We start from the raw sequence: 23,273 nt of genomic DNA on the forward strand, positions 1-23,273 counted from the left end.
CATTTGTAAGTGAAGGAGTAGGAAAAGTATATAAATAATTAAAGGAAAAAAAAGTTGGGAAATTTCTGGTTCCAGTGTGTCATCACAGACAAGAAGCATTCTCCGATCTGCATTTTCGCTGTTTCCACTTGTCAGGTTGAGAATAATAAAACATTACCATGTGGTGCATCATATACCCCTTATGGTGTGCTCGCTGACGTGTCAACTAACCATTGGTTATCATATAAGATAGAATCGTTTTTGGCTTTTGCTATTTTCAGTTTCACCCAACCAAAAGTAAAAAGAGAGAGAACATCAAATTTCTAAGCTGGTTTGTTAGTTGTTACCATTGAATCACTATTTATGCCTTCCTTGTGCCTGTCAAAATGCTTCTATAGTTTTCTCTCTCTTTCTCTTTCTCTTTCTTCCATTCTCTCTTATATTCTCATTGCTTTTGTTTTGTGAGTGCTAAAACTCTTCCTCAAACACAATACAACCTTTTAGATTTCTGTGTTGTGGGTTTTTGGTTTTGTCTTGTTTGGTTGGTTCTTCACATTTTGAGAGATATGGCAATGACCCTTTTGAGGTAACACGTATGAGAAGCTCTCATTTGGTCGCCATCAAAATCCATTAACAACCTCTACTTTTTATTTCTCATCTATTTTAGTTAGTTTCATTGAGGTTGTGAATTCTTATGATGGCACCACCAAGTTCATTTCCGGTGTCAATTGAGAATGTCAATGAATTCACCTTGTTGAAAATCCATGACTCAGATTCTGCTAAGTTTCTTGAGAAGCAGAAAGCTTCAACCCCCAAGCAGTTAACATGGTTTCTGCTTCTCAAGCTTCATAGGGTCTTGACCCTATTGTCATGGCTAACTAATGGATTCAAATCCTCCTTTGGCTTGATCAAGAAGAGGGTTTCATTGCCTGATGATGAAGGTCCAAAGCACAGAGGGAGGTTATACAGGTTCTTAAGGGTGTTCCTTGCCCTCTCCATTGCTGGTTTGGCCATTGAGATCATTGCTCATTACAACAATTGGACCTTGCGTGTGATCCAACCTTGGGAGGTTGATGGGTTTCTTGAATGGTCTTATGTGGCTTGGATTTCATTCAGAGAAGAGTATGTTGCCCCATTAGTATTGTTGATGTCAAAATTCTGCATTGTTTTGTTCATGATTCAGTCCTTGGATCGGTTAGTTCTTTGCCTTGGTTGCTTCTGGATCAAGTACAAAAAGATCAAGCCAACCTTTGATGAAGATGCTTATGACATTGAAGACCCTTCAAGCTTCCCAATGGTCCTTGTTCAGATTCCAATGTGCAATGAGAGAGAGGTAAACATATATAACATAAATATAAAAAAAAAAAAACAATGCAACTTGATTAGAATGTTCTTTGGTATTCTGCCATTGCTTGATCTTGTTGAGTTCTTCTATTGGTATAAATTTCTCAATAGGTCCTAGCTTTCTTTAGAGCCCAGAATTTTGTCTTAGTAATTGGTTTAGCCTAATTTAGATATAGTATGATTTTCCAAGTTTACATGAGGCTGAAAATTTGATTTTTCTTTTTTTTTTTTTTTTCTTGAAAGGTTTTTGCACAATCAATTGGTGCTGTTTGTCAACTTGATTGGCCAAAAGATAGACTATTGATTCAAGTTCTAGATGATTCAGACGATCCGAATTTGCAGCAACTCATCAACGAGGAGGTTTCCTCTTGGAAAGATAAAGGGGTCAACATTATATACAGGCATAGATTGATCAGAACTGGTTACAAAGCTGGGAATCTCAGTTCTGCAATGTCATGTGACTATGTCAAAGACTATGAATTTGTTGCAATATTTGATGCAGATTTCCAGCCAAACCCTGATTTCCTCAAACTAACTGTTCCACATTTCAAGGTTAGATATCTTCATAGGCTAAATAAAAAGATGTAATTTATTATGTCCGGTATGAAAAATTCTCTAATAATTTTGTGATTTTGCAATTTCATTACAGGGAAAACCTGATTTGGGTTTGGTTCAGGCTAGATGGTCCTTTGTGAACAAGGATGAGAATTTACTTACCAGACTTCAGAACATTAACTTGTGCTTTCACTTTGAGGTGGAACAACAGGTTAATGGTCATTTCCTCAATTTCTTTGGATTCAATGGAACTGCTGGTGTCTGGAGGATTAAAGCTTTGGAGGAATCAGGAGGCTGGCTTGAAAGAACCACCGTCGAAGACATGGACATAGCCGTCCGCGCTCACTTAAACGGATGGAAGTTTATCTACCTTAATGATGTCAAAGTTCTCTGTGAATTACCAGAGTCTTATGAAGCTTACAAGAAGCAACAACATCGCTGGCACTCGGGTCCAATGCAGCTATTCCGGCTGTGTCTTCCTGCTATAATAACTTCCAAGGTAGTTTTCAGCTATGATTTAACTTGTGTTCAATCTTTATGCTGGAAAATGAATCCAATTTTCTGAATGCATATTTACTTTTTTGTGCAGATTTCAATTTGGAAGAAGTGTAACTTGATATTCTTGTTCTTCCTATTGAGGAAACTGATACTTCCTTTCTATTCCTTCACCTTGTTCTGCATCATCCTTCCCTTGACCATGTTCATACCTGAGTCTGAACTTCCCCTTTGGGTGGTCTGTTATGTTCCTATTTTCATGTCATTCTTGAACATCCTTCCAGCCCCGAAATCCTTCCCTTTCCTAGTTCCCTATCTCCTCTTTGAGAACACCATGTCAGTAACAAAATTCAATGCCATGGTTTCTGGTCTATTCCAGCTCGGAAGTGCTTACGAGTGGGTTGTGACAAAGAAGACTGGCAGATCATCCGAGTCAGACTTGCTATCCTTTGCCGAGAGAGAATCAAAGTTATCCAGCGAAGAGAAGATTCAAAGGAGGAACTCAGACTCTGGCTTGGAATTGCTAAGCAAACTCAAGCAAGCCGAAGCACCAAAAAAGAAGAGAAACATGCTATACAGGAAGGAACTCGCACTCGCTTTCCTTTTGCTCACAGCAGCTGCAAGAAGCCTTCTATCAGCACAAGGACTTCATTTCTATTTCTTGCTCTTCCAAGGATTAGCATTTCTAGTGATGGGTTTGGACTTAATTGGTGAGCAGGTGAGTTAAAACATGAGCAATTGGAATCGGTTGCTACTTGTTTTTTGAAGCCCTTGTGCAGATTTGAGTTGAAGTTCATCATCCAATATACAACCATCTGAAGAACTAAGCAAGAAAAAGATTACAAACTATAAAACAATAATAAGCATTGAGGCTCCATACACCAAAAGATTGTATTTTTTCTTTTGTCCCATTTTTTGGTAGACTTCAAATTTGTTATAGAGTGATGGCATTTTGTGGATTTTCACTTGTGTAAAGCTTTAGAACTAAGAAAATATTATTCAACATAACTGTATCTACTGTCCTTACAGATTGTGAAATGGGAATCATTTCTCTCTCCAGTTTCTTGTTATCAAATGTCTTTTGATTCTTTTACACTATGATTTAGAAGGGAGAAAAAGATGGAATGTAAAGGGAGGAAAGTGTATAATGTCACTTGATCTTAAATATGTTAGAAGGATATGCATATGCATGAATGCATGACAAACCAGTCCTGGTTTATGAAAAGGCATTAATGTCAAAAGCATTGATGATACATGATATAGAATATATTCCAATAACAAACTGTAGGATGAAAAAACAATTCCAGAGGATATCAAATGCATGATGTTCAATAAAATCAACAAGATGTAGCTCAATTTAACTGAAATTCACGTTGCTTTCATTGATATGATCTTTAACAGAAGAAGCAACTTTAAGCTTACTAAAACAGTACATAAGTTAACTAAAAATGATCTATCCTATTAAATTATTTGACAATGCCTTCATGAGGTGATCTAGAACATCCCAATCTTCCAACTACATCTTAATATGCTTCTAAGTATCTTTGCATGTTGTTAAGTTGTTAGAAAAAATTAATTTTTTAATAATTAAAAAAAAATTTAGTGTGTTTCACAAAACTTTTGTAATAAAATAAAAATACTAAAAAGAATTTTTTTAGAAACTATAATTTACATTTTTTTAAAAGATATTTGTTATTAAAAAAGATATTTTTAATATAATAAATAAATAAATAATACTTTTAAACGAAATTTAAACTTTAAACACCTATTTAAATAAAATAGTAAACTACTTACTAACTCAAGTTGGTTTAGTTTTCTTTATATTTTACATTGTCAATTAGTTTTTTTCGAATACTTTTTTTGGTCAAATTTTTTTTTTTGAAGACTTTGAAGAGCTTCCTAGGATCTAACCTTTTTTTGGATTAAGCCTTTCTATGAGCTTATATAAATTATTTTAATGGGCCTGCAAATATAATTGGGGGTAAAAAACGCATTTAAGCTAATGAGAGAAATTTATTACGCATATAAGCCAAACAAGAATCTGATGCAAGAATCAGCCAAATCACACTTTAATGTAATTCGAAACAACTTTATTCGAATTACATTCCTTAATAATTCGAATCAATACCGCTCGAATTATTCCCAATCATTACATACAAGTAATTCGAATCAACTTGGAACGAATTATAAAAGCATAATTCGAATTGTGTCAATTCGAATTAGTAGGAACACGTGAGTAGGAGGAAGTTCGAATCAAATTGATTCGAATCAAATGGTAATTCGAATTACACATTGTACAATAAGATACTAGAAAAAATACTATATAATATAAAAAAATATACTAAAAGAAGTATAAAACAAAATTATAGTAAATTAATTTTAGTATAAAATTATTAAATATAAATTAATTTTAACTATTATTAATACATTGAATTAAAAATAACATATAAAAATGTACTTGCATTTATTAAATTTTAATAACATATAAAAATTTAATGACTTTTTAAATATTCTTTTTATAATAGGAGTACATTTTTAAATACTTTAAATACTTTATATAAAAATGTACTTGTATTTATCATACAAAAATAAAGTGTTGTGCCAATACAAGTACATTTGTATATAAAGTATTTAAAGTATATAAAAATGTACTCCTATTATAAAAAAATAGTTAAAAAGTCATTAAATTTTTATATGTTATTAAAATTTAATAAATACAAGTATATTTTTATATGTTATTTTTAATTCAATGTACTAATAGGAGTTCAAATTAATTTATATTTAATAATTTTATATTAAAATTAATTTACTATAATCTTATTTTATACTTCTTTTAGTATATTTTTTTATATTATATAGTATTTTTTCTAGTATCTTATTGTACAATGTGTAATTCGAATTACTATTTGATTCGAAATGTGAGTAATTCGAATCAATTTGATTCGAACTTTCTCCTACTCACGTGTTCCTACTAATTCGAATTGACACAATTCGAATTATGCTTTTATAATTCGTTTCAAGTTGATTCGAATTACTTGTATGCAATGGTTGGGAATAATTCGAGTTGTATTGATTCGAATTATTAAGGAATGTAATTCGAATAAAGTTGTTTCGAATTACATTAAAATGTGCTTTGGCTGATTCTTGCATCAGATTCTTGTTTGGCTTATATGCGTAATAAATTTCTCTCATGGGCTTAAATGCGTTTTTTACCCTATAATTGGACTTCAAGCTCTGTGATGCACTTTTCTTCTTCCTCTTCTCTTTTTCAGTCTTTCGCTTTTTCTTTGAAACAAAAGTATTGGAAAAGAAAAAAGCGCGTTTGAACCTCTTTAAAAGTTCTATTTTTATGTTTGGCAATTTTTATCTTTCTGAACACAAAAATGATTCTGCTTGTGAACGCACGTTCAAGAGAAACTAAAATTGGTAACTTCTGCGTTTCATATTCATAGTTGCTGGTTACTCTTAGAAAATTAGGTGAAAATTTTATTTTTTTTAACCAATCTTACCATTCATTTTCTTCTATAAGAAGGATACCAGTAACTATTACTTTTACAGTAGTCTTTATAGTTCTTCCTACTTCATAGTTCTTCGTTACAATTTTTTTTATCAAAATCGTTTAGATTTGTTTCAATCACTAGCAAATTGAATATTTTAATTTTTATATTATTTTTAGTACTTATTTTCATATTTTAATTTTTATGTTTTTTATTGTATTTTTTTATTTATATAATAAATATTTTTTATATTATTTGTGTAGTGTTATGATTTCTCATGTTATATTTTTATATGAGTTTTTTTAATCATTTATTATACTATTTTTTATATGTATATTTTGTATGAAATCTTTTTTTATTTTTTTTGGCTTTGTTTATATGATTTTTTTATTTATTTTATTGTATTTCTTTTATTCATATGATAAATGTTTGTTGACTTTTTTTATCTTTTAGATATTTTATTAATTTTTATGATATTTTTATTATTTTTTGTTCATATAAATTTTTTTATCCTTTACTACATTGTATTTATGTTGTGTATAAAATATTTTTATTTTTTTATTGATATAAATTTTATTTACTTTTTATTGTATTTTTTTATATAATATATGTTGTTGGTTTTATGAAATTTTTATTATTTTTTATCATTTTTTCTATTCTTTGATGTACTCTATTTTTGTTTTGTATTAATTTTATCTATTTATTCAGACTTTGTAATATTTGTAATTGTAATTATTATATACTAAGTTTATTATCAAAATTTTGTATAATATAAAATATGATCCTATAAAAAAGGACAAAATAAATAAAAAAATTAATTCTAAGTAACAATAGAACCATAAATAATAAAAATTTATAGTCCAAAATAATACTAAATAAAGAGTATGGTAATATTAGAAAAAATTATAGAATATTTTTTTGTTTAACATTAAAAAATTTATAGTACTCTCTTTCATATTTTTTATTGTATTTATTGATTTATATAATAAATATTTTATATATTATTTTTGTTAGGTTCTGTTTTTGCATGTATATAAAAAAATAATTTAATATATCTTTTAATAATTTTTTATCTAAAAATAATTTTGAGTAGTATAATTTAAACAATATTTATTTTACTATAATCAATTTTAATATAAAAATTACCAAACATAAATTACATTAATCTAAATTTACTCTTTATTAAAATTAATTTTATAAAATCAATTTTATGCAAATTCTTTTTACAAACTTTAATCCAAACACACACTTTCTTTCGACTTTTCTCCCCCAAAATAACACGAAGTTTGAAACTTTGGCTTATTGGCTGTTCAAACTTTTCTCACTACCCAGACCAAAAAAAAAAAACCTTCTCTCACTACCTACTGGCTCTCATTGTAATCAATTAGCAGTAATCACGTCCTTTTCCACTGTCAGTGAAGACTGAAGAGGTACAGTGATGAAGTTCAAAATTTTGAAAAATGTCTATGTTATTATTATTCATTGATTATCGTTTTGTTTCTTAGTTTGAGCTATGATTATGCCTTTGTTGCTTTACAGTGTGGTGGTTGTTCATATCGTTTTGTTTCTTCATTCCAATGGCTGAAGAAAAGGACGCCTTCTATGTTGTGAAGAAAGGGGGTGTTGTTGGCATCTACAAGTCTCTCAAGGACATTCAACCTCTCATTGCATCTTCTTCGGTAAACACCCTTTTCTCTAACCTTTGTTATTATGGCTCTTATGATGCAAAAGTTTCTATCTTTTTTGTTTTCTGCATTTGGGTGTGGATGCATTTTGATGTTTAGGGTTTATTCTCTCAATAGGTTTTTGATTGAGTTTAACTAACAGGTGTCTGATGATCCTGTAAGCATTTTGAAAGGGTATTGTTTAACTAAGAAAGCTGAAGAGTTCCTTGTATCAAATGGGCTTAAGGGAGCCCCTTATTCTATAAGTGCTACTAATTTGAATGAAGAGCTTTTTGGAAGACTTGTTGCTTGTCCTTATCAGGTTAGAGGAACTCTCTACATTCTTCTTGTTCAAATTGTCCTCTACTCTATGGTCTATGGTAGTTCCTGTGAGAAAATGGAAAATTTTCCTCATTTATGGGAGAAAGTACCCTTTTGTGACCTTGATTATGTTTGTGAGTTTCCATTTAGAATGAAAGTGTCATAGGAAGAGAAATGGAGGGTTTGAAACATAAACCTTACTCCATTTTACAAACCCTTCTCTTCCTTCCCTTTCTTTCCAAAGTCAAAACTTTCAAACAATTGTAATGCTGAGAGCTTCATTTACTATTAGCATTATTTATCATATTGTTTTTAAGGGGAGTGGATTAATGCCACTCCTATTTTGATGATGCTTCTTCCATACATGCTCTTCCCATTCCTGTTTTTAGACTCCTTGTCTATTTGGAGCATTGGAGCTTAAGCTTATGTCTATGTGTCTCTGACACATTATAACTTAATGAGGAGATTAATTTATCTTTCAGGATCCATGTGCATCTGGAGGAAGGTCTCTAGGTGTGAGTTCCTCATCGAAGTTATTGCAAGGAGCCTTTCAATCTGATACTAGTGTAAGCAACATTTAAATTTAATATTGTCTACCAAGAATACACCTAATTTTAGCAAAGAAATGCTGTCAAACTGAAGCAAAAATTTGGTGCTTTTGTGTGATCGGTATTTGTAAGAATTGGTATTAAATAGCATGTTCCCGAGGTTTACGGGTAGCCAAGCACACTATGCTTGCAGCATGAACAGTCCATGCAAATTTCTGATCTATTGTAGTTATTAGGGTTGTCTGAGGGCTATTTTTATGCCTTTGATGGGACTCAAATTTGTAATGTCTTTGATTGTTTAAATATGATGTATGTCTTTGATTCGTAATTTTTTTTCCTTTCCTTTTCTTTTCTTGTTCAGAAATTTTCTGGGTCATCTTTACATTCAACAAATTCTCAGAGGCAAGTTCCATTAGGTGGGTCATCTTTCGGTTTAACAAGTTCTCAGAGGCAACTTACACCAGAGGTATCTCCTTTAGTTTCAACAAATTCTCAGAGGCAACTCGCACTGGGTGGATCCCAAGCTCAGTTGTCTAATTCTGTAAGTTGGTTTATCTATTATTTTCATTGCGATATCAGGATTCACTTCCTAATCCCTAGCATAGATGTCTATTTGTCGAAGTGCATGGTATTCGTATTATTTAATGTAATTGCCACTCATATAGTTTTCACTTCCCATTCCTTAGTTATTGTGTGAACTTGTAAGTACTCTTAAAGTCATTATATGCGTATAAGTTCTCGTCTTTGAAAAAAATTTCAAAGATGCACCATAAAATTCTGGCAATCATATTTAACTCTATTTTGGACATTTTGTGGACGATTTACATCTCAAATGTGAAACTCTAAAATCCCAATCATCCTAGACTAATGTTAATACATGCATGTATGCAATAATTCTTGTAGCTGAAGGTTAGCGGTGGCACCAGCCACCAGCAAGGCAGAATAAAATTGTTCATGTGTTCACTTTCAAAATGCTAAAAGTAAAACGTGTTCTGGCTGGGCGGAAATATACATTGTATTCTTTCTTTGCTTATGTTTGTTCTGCAACTTATTTATTCAAAATATTTGGAAAAACACAATGAATTTATGCTTACAAGTTTCACTGAAGTATTCTAAGTCAAGAATTTGTTAGACTTTCTACCATTTAACAGCATATAAGCATAATATCAGATGACATTCTATTTGGATGAAATGTCTTCATCGGTCTTAGTTCAAAATCAATGCATTTGACATTTGGATTGCACTCCTTTCTTATTATTATGTATTATTATTTTTTGGGGCTTTTTTCATATGATGTTCTTTTTTGGTACACCTCTCTTTCCACATATAGTATTTGGGACACTTAATGTATAGCACAATGCAGCTTCAAGATTTTACATATCTATATTTGCACTTAATGTATAGAACAATGCAGCTTCAAGATTTTACATATCTATATTTGCAGCTTTCTTGCACCCTTGAGTTCGATGGTGCTTCTAAAGGAAATCCTGGACCAGCTGGTGCAGGAGCTATACTTCGTGCTGCAGATGGGAGCAAGGTGTAAACTGCGTACAAATATTCATTTTGTTTTTGCGTTCTTTGTAGAATTTTGCTAAAAAGTCTTTTCACAGGTCTATCGAATACGTGAAGGAGTAGGTACTCAGACGAATAATGTTGCTGAATATCGAGCTTTACTTTTAGGATTGAAACAGGCCCTTCAGAAAGGATATCGGCACATTCAAATCCGAGGAGATTCCTTACTTGTCTGCAAGCAGGTGTGTTATGTTACAGACTAACACACCATTTTTACTTTTTTCTTTTTCCCCGTTATTTCCTCTTTTCATCTGTGTTTCATTTCTTAAAGTTGCTTCTGAATACCAATAGAAAGAAAAATAATCTCTCAAAACTTAAAAGATGCCATAAGCTTGAGGAATGAGAAAATGTAATTCCAATTGTTAGTTATACTCGCTTTGTTTCAAAATATCTCTCTTAAAACAAAAAGATTGATGTTTCAAAATAACTGATATTTTGATTTTTTGGGATAACACCGTTAATTTAATTGTGATAATTGAGTAAGCATTAATTACATATGGTCATACATTTAAGGGTAGTTTTATCTATTCATGTAACTTTAAGCATTGAAGGAAAGCCTTGGAGCAATAGTTGAGTTGCCTCTGTGTCTGACCTCAAGGTCATGGGTTCAAGCCGTGAAAATAGCCACTGATGTAATTATTAGGTTAGGCTGCATACAATGCACCCTTTAGGTGTAGCCCTTCCTGGGCCCTGCATTAATGCAGGATGTTTGTGCACCGGGCTGCCCATATAATTTTAAGCATTACCAAGATTTATTTTTATTACTTTGACTAAAAGTGTTGTGCATTTTTTCTTTTTTGTTTTTGGATAGTTATTTTGAAAAGTAGAGACTGATGAATACATTTTCTGCTAATCTGTATAGCATCTTATGCCATGGCTTTGTATCAGGTAAACGGTGAGTGGAAACAAAAAAATCAGAATATGGCTATGTTATGTGCTCAGGTCAACCAGCTGAAGGCGAACTTTCTGTCATTCCAAATCAACCATGTTCTTAGGGTACTTTCTAAATGGCATTATATTAAGTGTTTTTTGTACAATATAATGAAATTATTGCCAATTTTCCCATCCTTTTTTCTGTGGATAATTCTACACATGCAACTTAGATAAACAACTGCCATCTTACAAGCGTTTCTGATATCATGTTTCTGGTTTTGAAGCATGCATATCTAGTGAAGCGATCGCATGATCTAAATGTTTTGAGAAGCTAGATCGTGTAAAATTCAAATGCTACTTCGAACTAGAATTTGACTGTAATGAGCATATATGTCATAAGCTTTTATATGACGTATAAGTAACATGTTTCTGTTGATTTTGAAGGAGAAAAACTCTGAAGCTGATGCTCAAGCAAACCTGGCCATAAATCTCAGAGGTTAGTCGGTTTCTTGCCCGTAAAATCGTTACGTTTGCTTTAATCCTGTTTTCATTCTTGATCAAAGGACAAAAACAACCTTGCATTTTCTTGATGATTTATTTATATTTATGTAATTATTGGCTCCTAACCTTCTACAGCTGGTCAAGTTGAAGAAGATTGTGAAGATCTCAGACGTTAATGAAAATTTAGTTGGAAGTTGTAGCTAAGGAAACACATAAAATCCAGAAACTTATAAGTATATATTTATGTTAAATATGTTATGTGGAATTTCTTGGTAGTTGTGGCATATTAAGCATACCAAGAAACCTTACATGGGACAAAATGTGATCATGAACATGCTAACATATATTTATAGTAATATAGATTGCCACTGTTTAGTTTTGGGACTTAGGTTCCATTGTAAGGTTTGAATAACATTTGACTTATTTAATGCAATTTGCGTGTTTATCAATTTGTGGTGTTTCCAAGTTTGAACTTCAATCTTGCTCTAGCCTTTGTAACCAAGTAAACTAAAATTGCGGGACCTGATTACGGCTGGTGTGACGACCTCCCGGAGGACCTGCTGATGGTGATTACGGCAAGAATCGGGACCGGTCTGGTCAAGCGAATTTTGGTCAACACAGGAGCTGACTCTAACATCATGTTTTAAAACGTGTTTGACGTCCTGGGTTTCAAAGAAAGCAATCTCAAGAACCATCATCATGAAGTTGTAGAATTGGGTGACAACAATATCAAGCCTGACGGTTTCGTCGTCTTACCGATTTGTGTGGGTTTCGGGACGAGTAGGAAGTCTGCAGTGGCTGAGTTTATGGTCCTGAGAGACTTTACGATGTCCAACGCCCTTCGATTTTGAGTACTTCAGATAAAAATCAAATGCAAGCTGCAAAGTAGAAAAGTGATATTTACCAATTTTTTCTGCACAATTTTCACTGAAATTCAAAGTTGTAATGTCTTACACGAAGTCAACCGCATAAGCAGCTTCTGACTAATCAGATTCAGAAAAATACGTTCACTCAATAAATTCATCTCAGAAATCTTGTTCGAATTCATTCTGTTCATCCATCATATCTTAGTCACAAACTAGCTCTTTTTGTCGGTTAATGTCATCGTCTTTCAGGTATTGTTCATCCATCTCAGTGTCCGTGAATATATCTGACATCTTAAAAATGTCCGATGAAAAAAAAAAAATTCAGTACACTCCGTCTTATAACATTACAAAAAATAAATAGCTTCTAATATTGCTAGCAGGGACAGATCCAAAAATTTTAATATGGAGGGACCGAATTTTAAATAATTTTTTTATTCTATAAAAGAAATTAAATTTTTAAAATGATAATTACATAAAAGAAATATAACAATATCAATAGTACATTATAAAATTATAAAATGCCAATAATTTATAGCGTGTTTAGTTAAAAATTATCACATATCTTATTAATCAAAGTTAATTCTTTCAAAAATTTTAAAAAATTTGAAAATAAATTATAAATTATAAATTATTTGAAAGACACAGTATCCTTATAGAATATAAAATATAAGATATCTTTATAAAATTTTTCTTTTAACAACGTAAATTTAGAAGAAAAATGAGTATTTTTTACAACAAAATAATATCTAAAGTACATAATGTAATTATCAAAATATAACTATGTAAGTTATTATTAATATAATAATATGAATGTTAAATATATTAATATAAAAAAATAAAAGATTTTTTAAAAATAAATATAGAGATTATTATATAAAAACTAATTTGAAAGGTACAAAGACTTGATGGTATGATATTAAATTAGTTAAATAAAAAATATTAGTGAATTAAACAATTAAGACATAAATTCATTAGATAATGAAAAATAATACATATAAAACTATTAAATTACATAATACTTTTTTATTTTTTAAACACATTTCTTATATATAAATATAGTTTCTTAAAATTTGGGGGGGGGGAGGCGAGGTCACTACTTGCTCCCCTCTAGGTCTGTCCCTGATTGCTAACTAATTAATAATAAAAACTAATAAAATTTATTTATTTATTAGTATTTTTCAATGTTTGTGAATAATTAAAAGATAAAAAAAATTTTCATTACGCAATCAATTTCACGAATAAAATATTGAAACAAAGAATTGCAAAATTAGAGGTTCTATTCACTAACCTCGATTTTGAAATCAAAACGGTGGATTTTTTTTGAATACTACAATGAAAAAATTGATTGGACCTTTGCTGATTGTTGTAACTGTGATTATCAATTAAGGATGAACAAATATTGGATATTAAATAGAGGGATAAAAAATGAAGAAAAATTGGATATTAAATAGATGGATATCCGAAAGAAAAACAATGAAATTTTTTATAATCAAAGAGATTGATACACGATTCTAATTGTGGGATTGAATCATTGGTGATAGATTATTTACCAATTTATAATCTTAATATTAAAGAAAAGATAAGTTTAGAGTATCTAAATAAAAAATTGAAGATAGAATTTTAAAGATAAGATAGATGAATAATAAGATAATAATTTATGAAAACGATAAGAAAATTGAGAACGGCGTAGTGCACAATTCAATTGATTGGGTAACACAACCAATCGATTGAATTGGGTAAATCCATATTGCTTTGAAGACTTCAATCGATTGGGTAACACAACCAATTGATTGAATTGTGAGATCTCAAGTTGCTTTGAAGCCTTCAATCGATTGGGTAATATAAACAATCGATTGAATTATAAAAAACCCACATTCTAGTCATCGTTCAATTGATTGGGTAATATGACCAATCGATTGATTTTTGTAAAAACCATACTGCCTTACAACTTTCAATCGATTGTTTTGTGATAACTTGAAGTCCAATCGATTGAGTTATGGAAAACCTGAAATTCAATCTATTGTTTTGTTAATCCAATCGATTGATTTTCTAAGAAACATGATTTCACAACCCTTGACTGATGTAACGGATCAAAGATAAAATTTTAATCAATTGGATTGCCAAAAAGTTATTACAATCAATGGAAGATCTAATTCATTATTGGTTTTATTTTTTATTGTTAATAAACATAATAGATGAATGATAAAATATTAATTTATAAAATAAAAAATAGTTTTTATAATTAAATAAAATATATGGAGTTTATTTGTAATTAAAATTAGAAAATGACTATTTAACAGTTATTAAAAAACTTAAAAAACAAGTTCTATTACGGAACTATTTAATAGTCCAAACGTCCAAACAAGGGATGGAGAGGGTCGCAACGAAAGCTCGACGGACGATGGTAATGACTCACTCCTTGTGGCGGCAGTGGAACTTAGAACCCTAATTTTTGAACTTTGAAATTTTGCTTTTTTAAGTCTGGTTGAGTCACGAAGGGGGGTGTTGGGGAAGGGGTAGGTGTTTTTTTTTTCTAAAAAAAGAACTCAAAACGATGTTGTTTATAAGAATCGGTCAGTTTTTCGTCCAGTCCAACTGGCCAATTCAACAATTTTCAAGTAATTTTTAATTTGGCAGTTTTAAGTACTAGATCAGATCGTTTTTATTGATGATTCTTGGTTTGACCGGCAAATCTAATTTTTCGAACTATAGTCACTGTATATTAACAAAAATTAAAAAATCAGTTGATTAACTACCACATAAACGTATTTTTAACTCAAGAGAGATTATTAACAAAAGATTAACTAGTCTCACAAAATAAAAAATCAAAGATCAAAAATTGTATTTTTTTGGCTGAAACCTCTAAATCTTTCAGAAAATTTTTGCAAAGATAAAGATGGATAATTCTAATAATAATTTTAATTTTATATGAAAGTCAATCCTATTCGGTGTACTGATATAATATCTTTTGAATTAATACTCAAAATGACCCCTAAAATTTGGAGACAGACTCAATTTAACCCTCGAAATTTCAATTGACTCTATTTGAACCCCCAAATTTGAATAAGTGACTCACGTTAGCCCTTCTGTTAATCTCCGTTAATGACACACTTACCTGGAATGTTAAGTGACACGTGAACTTAACAGGTGGGCTTATTAAAGGACGTCGTTTTCTCCTTGGTGTGTAATCTCTCTTCAAACGACAGCATTTTTCATTATGAGGTTAAAATTCAACAACACCAATTATCAAATCACTCAAAACAGGGAAACTCTTCTTCTTCTTCATTCTCTCGCATGCATCATACTGTGGAAGATCAATGTCGCTGGTAGTGTAGGGCGCTAGCAAAGCTTGTCACACGCGTTCTCGTTTGCTAGCACGAGGAAGAAGAAGTTGCGCACCACTGTTTCTCCAAAAAGGGTTAGTAACGCAAGCATTATATGTTTGGGTTCAATGTTATGTTTTGTGTCTTCTCTTGGTTGAGGTTTACAGGCCATTAATTTGCGCTCTATTTGATACTCAAATAAATTGGGTTCAATGTGAAAGAGGATAATTTTAGTTATTGGTCCTCTGTTATGATTTTTTTTCTTTTAAAAGACTAATTATGATTAACGTTAATTGTGTTACAAAAAAGAAATGACATCTAAACTAGATCAGAGTTAAATCATTTATTTCTTACATATTTATACTAAACATGCTAGCCATTAGTGGAGAGTTATGAGTACTGGCACTTAGTGTTGGAATTATGTACTATAGAGTACATAATAACGAGTACAAATTCAACTTGTTTCAATTTGAGATGTTTAGTTTTACTGTTATCATTTTACTTCAACTCTTCTAAATGATTCAATAGTTGAGTTTTTTTTTGAAAATATAAAATGAGAAATTCATGAATGTGTAAATAGCTTATGCTTGTCAATGTGATAATGCGAAGCTGTTAATTATGGATAACAAAAAATTGTATAGCTGTTGTTACACGGATAAATTTTATATACGAATTTTTATATTTTCTGTTCTGAAAAAATATTGATTGGCATGGTAATGTAGAATCATCTGATGCATGATATGAAAGGCCTTGGTTGTTGAAGTTAATTTGTTAATTGTTTGAATTATATTTGTAGATGGGTGATTTGATAACCATTGTCTATCATCACGGAAGCATCTTTGTTATAAAGAATGATGACAGTGTAGTTTACAAAAAGGACAATACGGATGAATTATCTAGACTAGATGAAGATAGATTGAATGTATTTTCACTGAGAGATTACTACAAAGAGCTCGGTTATGCTAACATTGTTGAATGTTGGTGGTTTATTCTTGTGAGACCTTTAAATAATGGACTAAGAGCACTTTCACATGACAAGGAATTGTTAGAGATGTGCTATCTTGCAAGAATGAACCAAGGAAGAGTCCACTTAAAAGAGAAGGCCAGAAAACTTTGGAGAAAGGACGTTGATGAGGAGCCTTCGAGCAGTAAGAAGTCTAAAACTGCAACAAAGTTAAAGAGAATCTACATATAATTTACTTGTACCTACTGCGGTGTTAAAGGACACACTAAAAGAAGTTGTGCTCATAGAAAAGTTGATGATATTACAAGTGCCCTTACAGCAGCAGCTGTTGTAGCTAAATCCAAATCCTAAGATGGATCTAATGCAAATGCACCCAATGATGCTGTGACAACTGCTGGTATACAAACTGTGGATGCTCCACAGGTTTCAGAAATTGACATCACCCAACCCATTGTTTCACAGCCACAAATTATAGAGCAGGTACCATTATATAACACATTAATTAATTACATTTAGGAAAATACTATGTGTTTATTCATCATTTATCAAATATTTCTAATTACATGTAGGTGCCTCCACTCACAAGGCTGGATAAGTTGCCGCATAAAAGAAGAGCAACTCCCGGTGTGGAACCAATGCAAGAAGCTAGCTCTGGGACAGTGTCAAAGTTTACTGAATTTATGAAGTTTGTCCCCACTCCAAGCTTCAAAACACCAAGGAAGAAATAAAGATTAAATTATGTTGTCTTTTGTGGATGAATTGATAAATGTAATCCAAAATGTGTGTTTTGAGATTATTTTGTGGTTGTTTTGTAACTAAAATTTGCATCAGTGATTGTGTATGCCTTTTGTCATGTCTTGTATAGGGTTTTGTTTTGGAACCTTTTAAATAGCCCTTTTGTTTTGTGACTGTAATGATGACATTCTAGACATCACTCTTGGTTTATCATGTGTTACAATGGTCATTGAAATGACTATGGTTGACCTATGAAATCAGATTCAACGTTTATTATTATAACTTATTTTGCAATTTAGAGATTTGGTAGATAAATTATAGGTTAGTTTATTATTGATATGTGTAGATTTATAATCAGTCTCTTGTTTATTCTTACCATTTTATTTTTATAGGTTTAGTCACAACTTTTAATTTACAGAATCATACCTATTTGTAATATCCTTACTGAATTTGTAAGTTTAGTCAAAACTTATAATTTACAAAACAGATTTGTATTGAAAAAAACATAATTGTAGTGACATTAATTCAATTTTATTCATCACTTTCCTACACCCAAGACATAGCCAATGGCTACAACTACAAACAAAACAAGAAAAAAACTCAAAATACTATTCCATACTTTTAAAATCCTAATTTCAGCTTCTATTGCACTAATCTTTCAACCCACGTTCATCTTCCAATACTCAATTCTATTTTCAGTTTCATATCAGTCAGTCATGTCTTCTTCTTCCACGCTATTTGTCCACACAAAAAGTTCACACTATCTATTTTCGGAGGTCTATCACAACAAGAACCACAAAATAAATTATGCATGTATTACAAAAAGATGTAAATTCAAGAAGGAAGCAATTCAAGAATTCACATTATAGTTTGGACATCCAAAAAATGGTCTCTTTGAATTTGTTTCTGTTCTAAACCAACAAAGAATGGGACGTATTCCACAATCACACCAGTGTAGAACCTTTCCAGATCTAGCTCGATTTAGATTCCTATCCAAACTTCCATGTGAACGGGATCTATATTCATTAAAAAAGAGATTAAATTGAGTCTAAAAATTTTTTGCCTATGTCAGCAACATTTAATAAGGCCATTTGTCAACTCCACATTTGTCAATTCTACGTGTCACTTAATGTTTTAAATAAACGTGCTGTTAATGAAGATTAACAGAAAAATTAACATGAGTCACTTATTTAAATTTAGAAGTTTAAATTGAGTCAATTAAAATTTCAGAGATCAAATTAAATGTATCTCCAAATTTCAGGAGCATTTTGAGGATTAAGTCGATATCTTTTCTACCACAATTTGCCCTTTGAGATTGCATACTCTATTCTATATTTTATTTAGCGTCGTTTGCTTGTGATTGTGTTTGTGTGCATACTGGATAGACAGATAGGGTGACGCCACCCAGTGCCCAGTGGCAAATAACGTCCACAGTGAGCGTTCAGTGTTTGAGAATTTGCCGCAATGGCCACACTCTCTTTTCACTCCATTCCTTTCTCTTCTTCTACACTCCCCACTCCTTCCTTTTCTTCTTCTTCTTCTTCACTTGCTTTTCGCACCTTCTTCCCCTTCCAAAATTCCAAGCTTTTTCTTCCTCGGCGGGCACGCACAACCTGCAACAACACCAACAACAACCGTAGAAGTAGGTGGTTATTCGTTACCAAAGCTGTTGAAGAAGAGGTTCAACAACAGCAACAACAAGAAGAAGCCACCACCGAACAACAACCCGTTGTTGTTCCCGTTTCTCCGTCTGATACTCTCACCATGTTTTTTCAGGTATTAACACACGCACCCCAATCCAGTTCCCGTGCTTTTGTTAGAATGCCCTAATTTCAAATTCTAGAGTTGGAGTGGAACATTGCCTGTTAATTTAACTAGTTATGTTGATGCGCCTTTAACTTATGACTCTAATTTTTGTTCTTTACTAGTAGTGTTCACTCAATCAATACTTTTTTTTTCTTGGTGAACTTTGGGTACTAATTTGAGCATTCAATGGCTGGGTTGTGTTTGACTGTTTGTGCAATTACGTCTTCAGCAAGGTTTTCAAACTTGAGAGATTACACACTTTAATAATACAATTTCACTCCTAAACTCAATTTAGGGAACTAAACTGGTAAAATCTGAGTCTATTCGAGTGTTTAGTAACTTTCGGTTACTACTAATTGTAGTTGTGTTCCTTCTTTCTTGAGACTAACTGTCTGCATTTCGCAAATTTGAAGGCAGAGGGAACAATGAGTGAATCAGCCATTCCAACCGTATCCAAGGCCTTAGAGGTGCATCCGAAAACTTTCTTTTATTGTTCTATTACATTGATTTGACGTATTTCCTTGTATGTGTTTATTCTTTGGATTCCCTGTAGCAGTAGTAGCAATAATACTTATAATTAGAATATGCTTTTGAAGTAACTATCTGCTATTTTCTTCTCAGAATGACCATATCAGTTTTTGTTGGGTGATTATAAATTGCAATGATGTTGGAAGGTAGGAAGTATGTTTTTAATCCCAATTCCAATGCATGTTGTGTTCAATTGTAAATTAAAATAATACTTTAGAAATTGTGTGTATCTTTGATTGAGGAAATGATAAAAGGATGATGATGAAGAAATTAAGGAGGGTGTAGATAGAGGTGTCAGACATGGACTTTCTATTTATGCTGGACCATGTCTCTTCCTCTAGTTGTAGGGTCTAATGCATTTTACAGAATTGGATAAAAATGTGAAATAACGTTGTCATTTATGTAATTGTATAGCAGCGTTCTGGTATTCTGAAAAGTAGCTCATGATGCACACACTGTTGTACCAAAAATTGATTTGCCAATGCAGGTGAGCTAGCTGGAATTTGTAACAGTTATTTCATGAATGTTTTAGATTCTGCATATGCATTGCGGAACAAATGTAAATTTGTAATATGGGGTAAGAGAGGAAAAGCAAGTGAAGTTGCTTGTGTTTTGGTTGAACTTTTTCTCTCTTTGCATTCAACATTTCCTTCCTTTTCTGTGAGTGGTTATATTGCAGATTTGTTACAATTTCTGGAAAGAAATCCATACCACCTAGCGACTTTTGTTAAGCTATATTCCCAGGAAGTAATTTACTGGGGACTCGTGTGACTTGTCTTCTTTCTTCTTTAGTCATGTTGCCGTTGTCTTTGTGAAAATTGGCTTAATTGAACTTATGCTGCTTTTCAATTTCCTTAAGGCTAGTTCTTTTTTGGCAGGACATAGAGGGTGTTGCAAGTTTGAAGGTTCAGGTTCTTGAGGGACTCGCAACTGTTGAGGTACACTCTAATATTGCCAAAAGGATTCCAGTGATAAACTCAAATTTCAAAGAATTTAATCTACTCTTATAGTGTTATCCTGGAAGTGCAGGTAATGCAAAGATGAAATATTCTACAAAATGGCGAACTCCATAAATTTATGCTCATGGATATCTTTTCTTTAATATATTTTCTGGAATAAATATGCTGCTTAAAACCAAAATTTTGAAAAGTTTCATATATCAATCATTCTATACTATCAATTAATTTGAAATGATCATCCCAATAGGTGTTAAATTATAATTGTTTGGGTTAGTAACCTTTGCCATACACTTCATTTTTAGCTTTTCAATATGAGGAACCCATTCTATGTCTTAGAAACAATTTAGAATGTACCTTCCGTTTTATTTTAAAAAATTGCACATAGAATCTGCTTCTATATAAAAAATCATTAATGGTGAATTTCTATGATGTTTGTTTAGTTGAAGAAGCAGACAACTGTCCAAGCAACAGGTGTGGCTTCTAGTTTGGTGGAAACAATACAGGGTTCGGGTTTCAAATTACAGACACTGAATCTGAGTTTTGATGAAGAATATGTTGCAGCTGAATAAACTATTGTGTTATTTAAGAACACCGGAGATGGAGAAAATGCATCTAAAAATTAGAAGGGAAAAAAAAAGTGTGTATTTATTTTTCCTTGTAAAAGCCTACTTTCATATTGCTGACCGAATGTAGCATGCACAGTTGAACGTGACATAATTTGGCAACAACTAAATGTAGTGTTGGATCTTATTTTTGGCACATACACCATATTTTGTTTATAAGTTTGATGTGTTAAACTATTAACTGGGCTTATAGCGCGATATGTTTTTTATTATTGGAAAAACACTCAAATTATTGAGATTAAAAGAGTGGGCATTTGGTCTAGTGGTATGATTCTCGCTTAGGGTGCGAGAGGTCCCGAGTTCAATTCTCGGAATGCCCCATTCTTATTTTTTTTTTATATTTTTTGATAATGATAAGATTTAATTACTTGATTGATCTTTATAATTTTATTAAATTTTAATCAAATTTTTATGATTTAAAAATTTATAAATTAGTTCTTATTTTAAATATTGTATAATTTATTTTATAATAAACACATATTTTAAAGAGTCTTGCTAGGTGGTTGGAATTGTTTTATTTAAATTAAATAAATATAAAATTTAAAAAATATATGAAATACAATGTAATTATATAATGCAAAATTGGCCACATACAATTTATGTTAGAAGAGTAAAATGGAGTCTGAGTATCAACATTCATGCAAGAATAGAATATGGGCTTAGTATTTGAGATATGCATAATGCATAAATTGGTGATTCAGTATTCAAGATGTGCTCATCCAATTTAATTCAAATAATTTTAAATTTTAAATTTATAAAAATATTTCATTTAGAATTTGGATGATTATAATTGAAATTAATAATTTAATTTAATTCAATAAAACAAATATTCTTATATTGTTGTATTAGTTATTCATGAGTAGTACAAAATTAATTTAAAAAATGACATTATTAAAATAAATCATACATATATAAAAATAAATTGACTACACTTTACACGCATACTTAATCTCATAGTTATTAAAACCGGATCGAACCAACCGGTTCAACCGAAAATCCAGTGAACTAAATCTAACACTTGTCCGGTCCAAGGTTCCAACCGTTTAAGGTAGAGAATCGATACGAATCGGTCAAATCCGGTGAAAATCGGTCCGACCGAACTACTCGGTCGCACCAGCGTGCTGGGGTTCGAACCCCTTACCTGAAGGAAGTAACAAAGTTGATAGACCACCAAGTTACAATGCTTCTTACTAATATAAGTACAAATTATAATACATATAGGATATTTTATTTTACTTATATTCAATTTATTTTAATTTTAAAGTCACTCATTTTTAAATCAATTATATTTTATTTAACTATAATTTTATATTTAATACAAATTAAAAAAATAAACAAAAAAATTTATTAATCACAATTTATTTATTTTTCAATAAATACTTGTAATATATAATAATAGGTAAAGACTCATATACATTTGTCTTAATATGAAATTGATAGTTGAAAATTGTCAGATGATAAGTTAGTTAAAATTGTCAAATCATCTAATGGTTCTTAAATATCAACTTCACATGAAAATAATTGTACGTGAGCAATGATCCAGTGACCCAGTAGCCTGACTAGTGACCGGGTTAACCGGTTCGACCAGTAATCTATTGGTTGAACCACTAACCCAGTAATCCGATAGCATGACTGGTTCAATCATCGATTCGGTTCTAATAACTATGTTTAATCTAATAAGGCAATCTTCCATGTTAGTATGGCAAAATAGTATCTATACAATATAAAATTAATATAATAATATCACACAATAATATCTAAGAGACAATGATTTTATTATAGTACTCTTTTAAAACAATCATAAATAATTTAATTATAAATTATCAAATATATGAGTATAATAATCAAATTTACGAATACAAATAATTAAATATAATAATTTATCCTTACTCATAAATAATCAGTATAATAATACGAATATATTTAATTAATAATTTAATTTATTTTAATAAAAATAAATATACCTATTCATTATTTATAAAAAAGACTTTACTTTTTTTATAAAAAAATAATTTTTAATTTATTTATTATTTATTAATAAAATAAAAAATATTTTTTTAAATATATAAATACCATTGGAATCTAAAGTAAATAACATACTCCTCAGAAGAATTTGAATT

The 23,273-nt window shown here is 31.0% G+C and overlaps 3 protein-coding genes and 1 non-coding gene across 4 annotated transcripts; all 4 read left to right on the forward strand.

Moving 5' to 3' along the window:
* Positions 1 to 379: 379 nt before the first annotated feature.
* On the forward strand, positions 380 to 3,448 carry LOC107491416 (xyloglucan glycosyltransferase 4). Its single transcript, XM_016112265.3, has 4 exons — positions 380 to 1,312; positions 1,567 to 1,875; positions 1,973 to 2,377; positions 2,468 to 3,448. Exons 1-4 carry the CDS (start codon positions 674 to 676, stop codon positions 3,098 to 3,100), a joined length of 1,986 nt encoding a protein of 661 aa, XP_015967751.1. The 5' UTR covers positions 380 to 673; the 3' UTR covers positions 3,101 to 3,448.
* Positions 3,449 to 7,157: 3,709 nt separating this feature from the next.
* Positions 7,158 to 11,804, forward strand: LOC107491414 (uncharacterized). Its single transcript, XM_016112264.3, has 10 exons — positions 7,158 to 7,300; positions 7,410 to 7,549; positions 7,698 to 7,856; positions 8,338 to 8,421; positions 8,765 to 8,944; positions 9,848 to 9,940; positions 10,014 to 10,157; positions 10,864 to 10,971; positions 11,293 to 11,344; positions 11,485 to 11,804. Exons 2-10 carry the CDS (start codon positions 7,448 to 7,450, stop codon positions 11,523 to 11,525), a joined length of 963 nt encoding a protein of 320 aa, XP_015967750.1. The 5' UTR covers positions 7,158 to 7,300; positions 7,410 to 7,447; the 3' UTR covers positions 11,526 to 11,804.
* A 6,773-nt stretch (positions 11,805 to 18,577) lies between these two features.
* On the forward strand, positions 18,578 to 21,289 carry LOC107491413 (uncharacterized). The gene is made up of 4 exons (XM_016112263.3): positions 18,578 to 19,013; positions 19,457 to 19,510; positions 20,450 to 20,509; positions 20,971 to 21,289. Exons 1-4 carry the CDS (start codon positions 18,702 to 18,704, stop codon positions 21,097 to 21,099), a joined length of 555 nt encoding a protein of 184 aa, XP_015967749.1. The 5' UTR covers positions 18,578 to 18,701; the 3' UTR covers positions 21,100 to 21,289.
* Positions 21,290 to 21,401: 112 nt separating this feature from the next.
* TRNAP-AGG (transfer RNA proline (anticodon AGG)) lies at positions 21,402 to 21,473 on the forward strand. The gene has a single exon. It is a non-coding gene; the product is annotated as a tRNA-Pro (tRNA).
* The last annotated feature ends 1,800 nt before the right edge of the window (positions 21,474 to 23,273 follow it).

Source organism: Arachis duranensis, chromosome 5 (genome assembly GCF_000817695.3).
Source record: "Arachis duranensis cultivar V14167 chromosome 5, aradu.V14167.gnm2.J7QH, whole genome shotgun sequence".
Taxonomy (NCBI): domain Eukaryota; kingdom Viridiplantae; phylum Streptophyta; class Magnoliopsida; order Fabales; family Fabaceae; genus Arachis; species Arachis duranensis.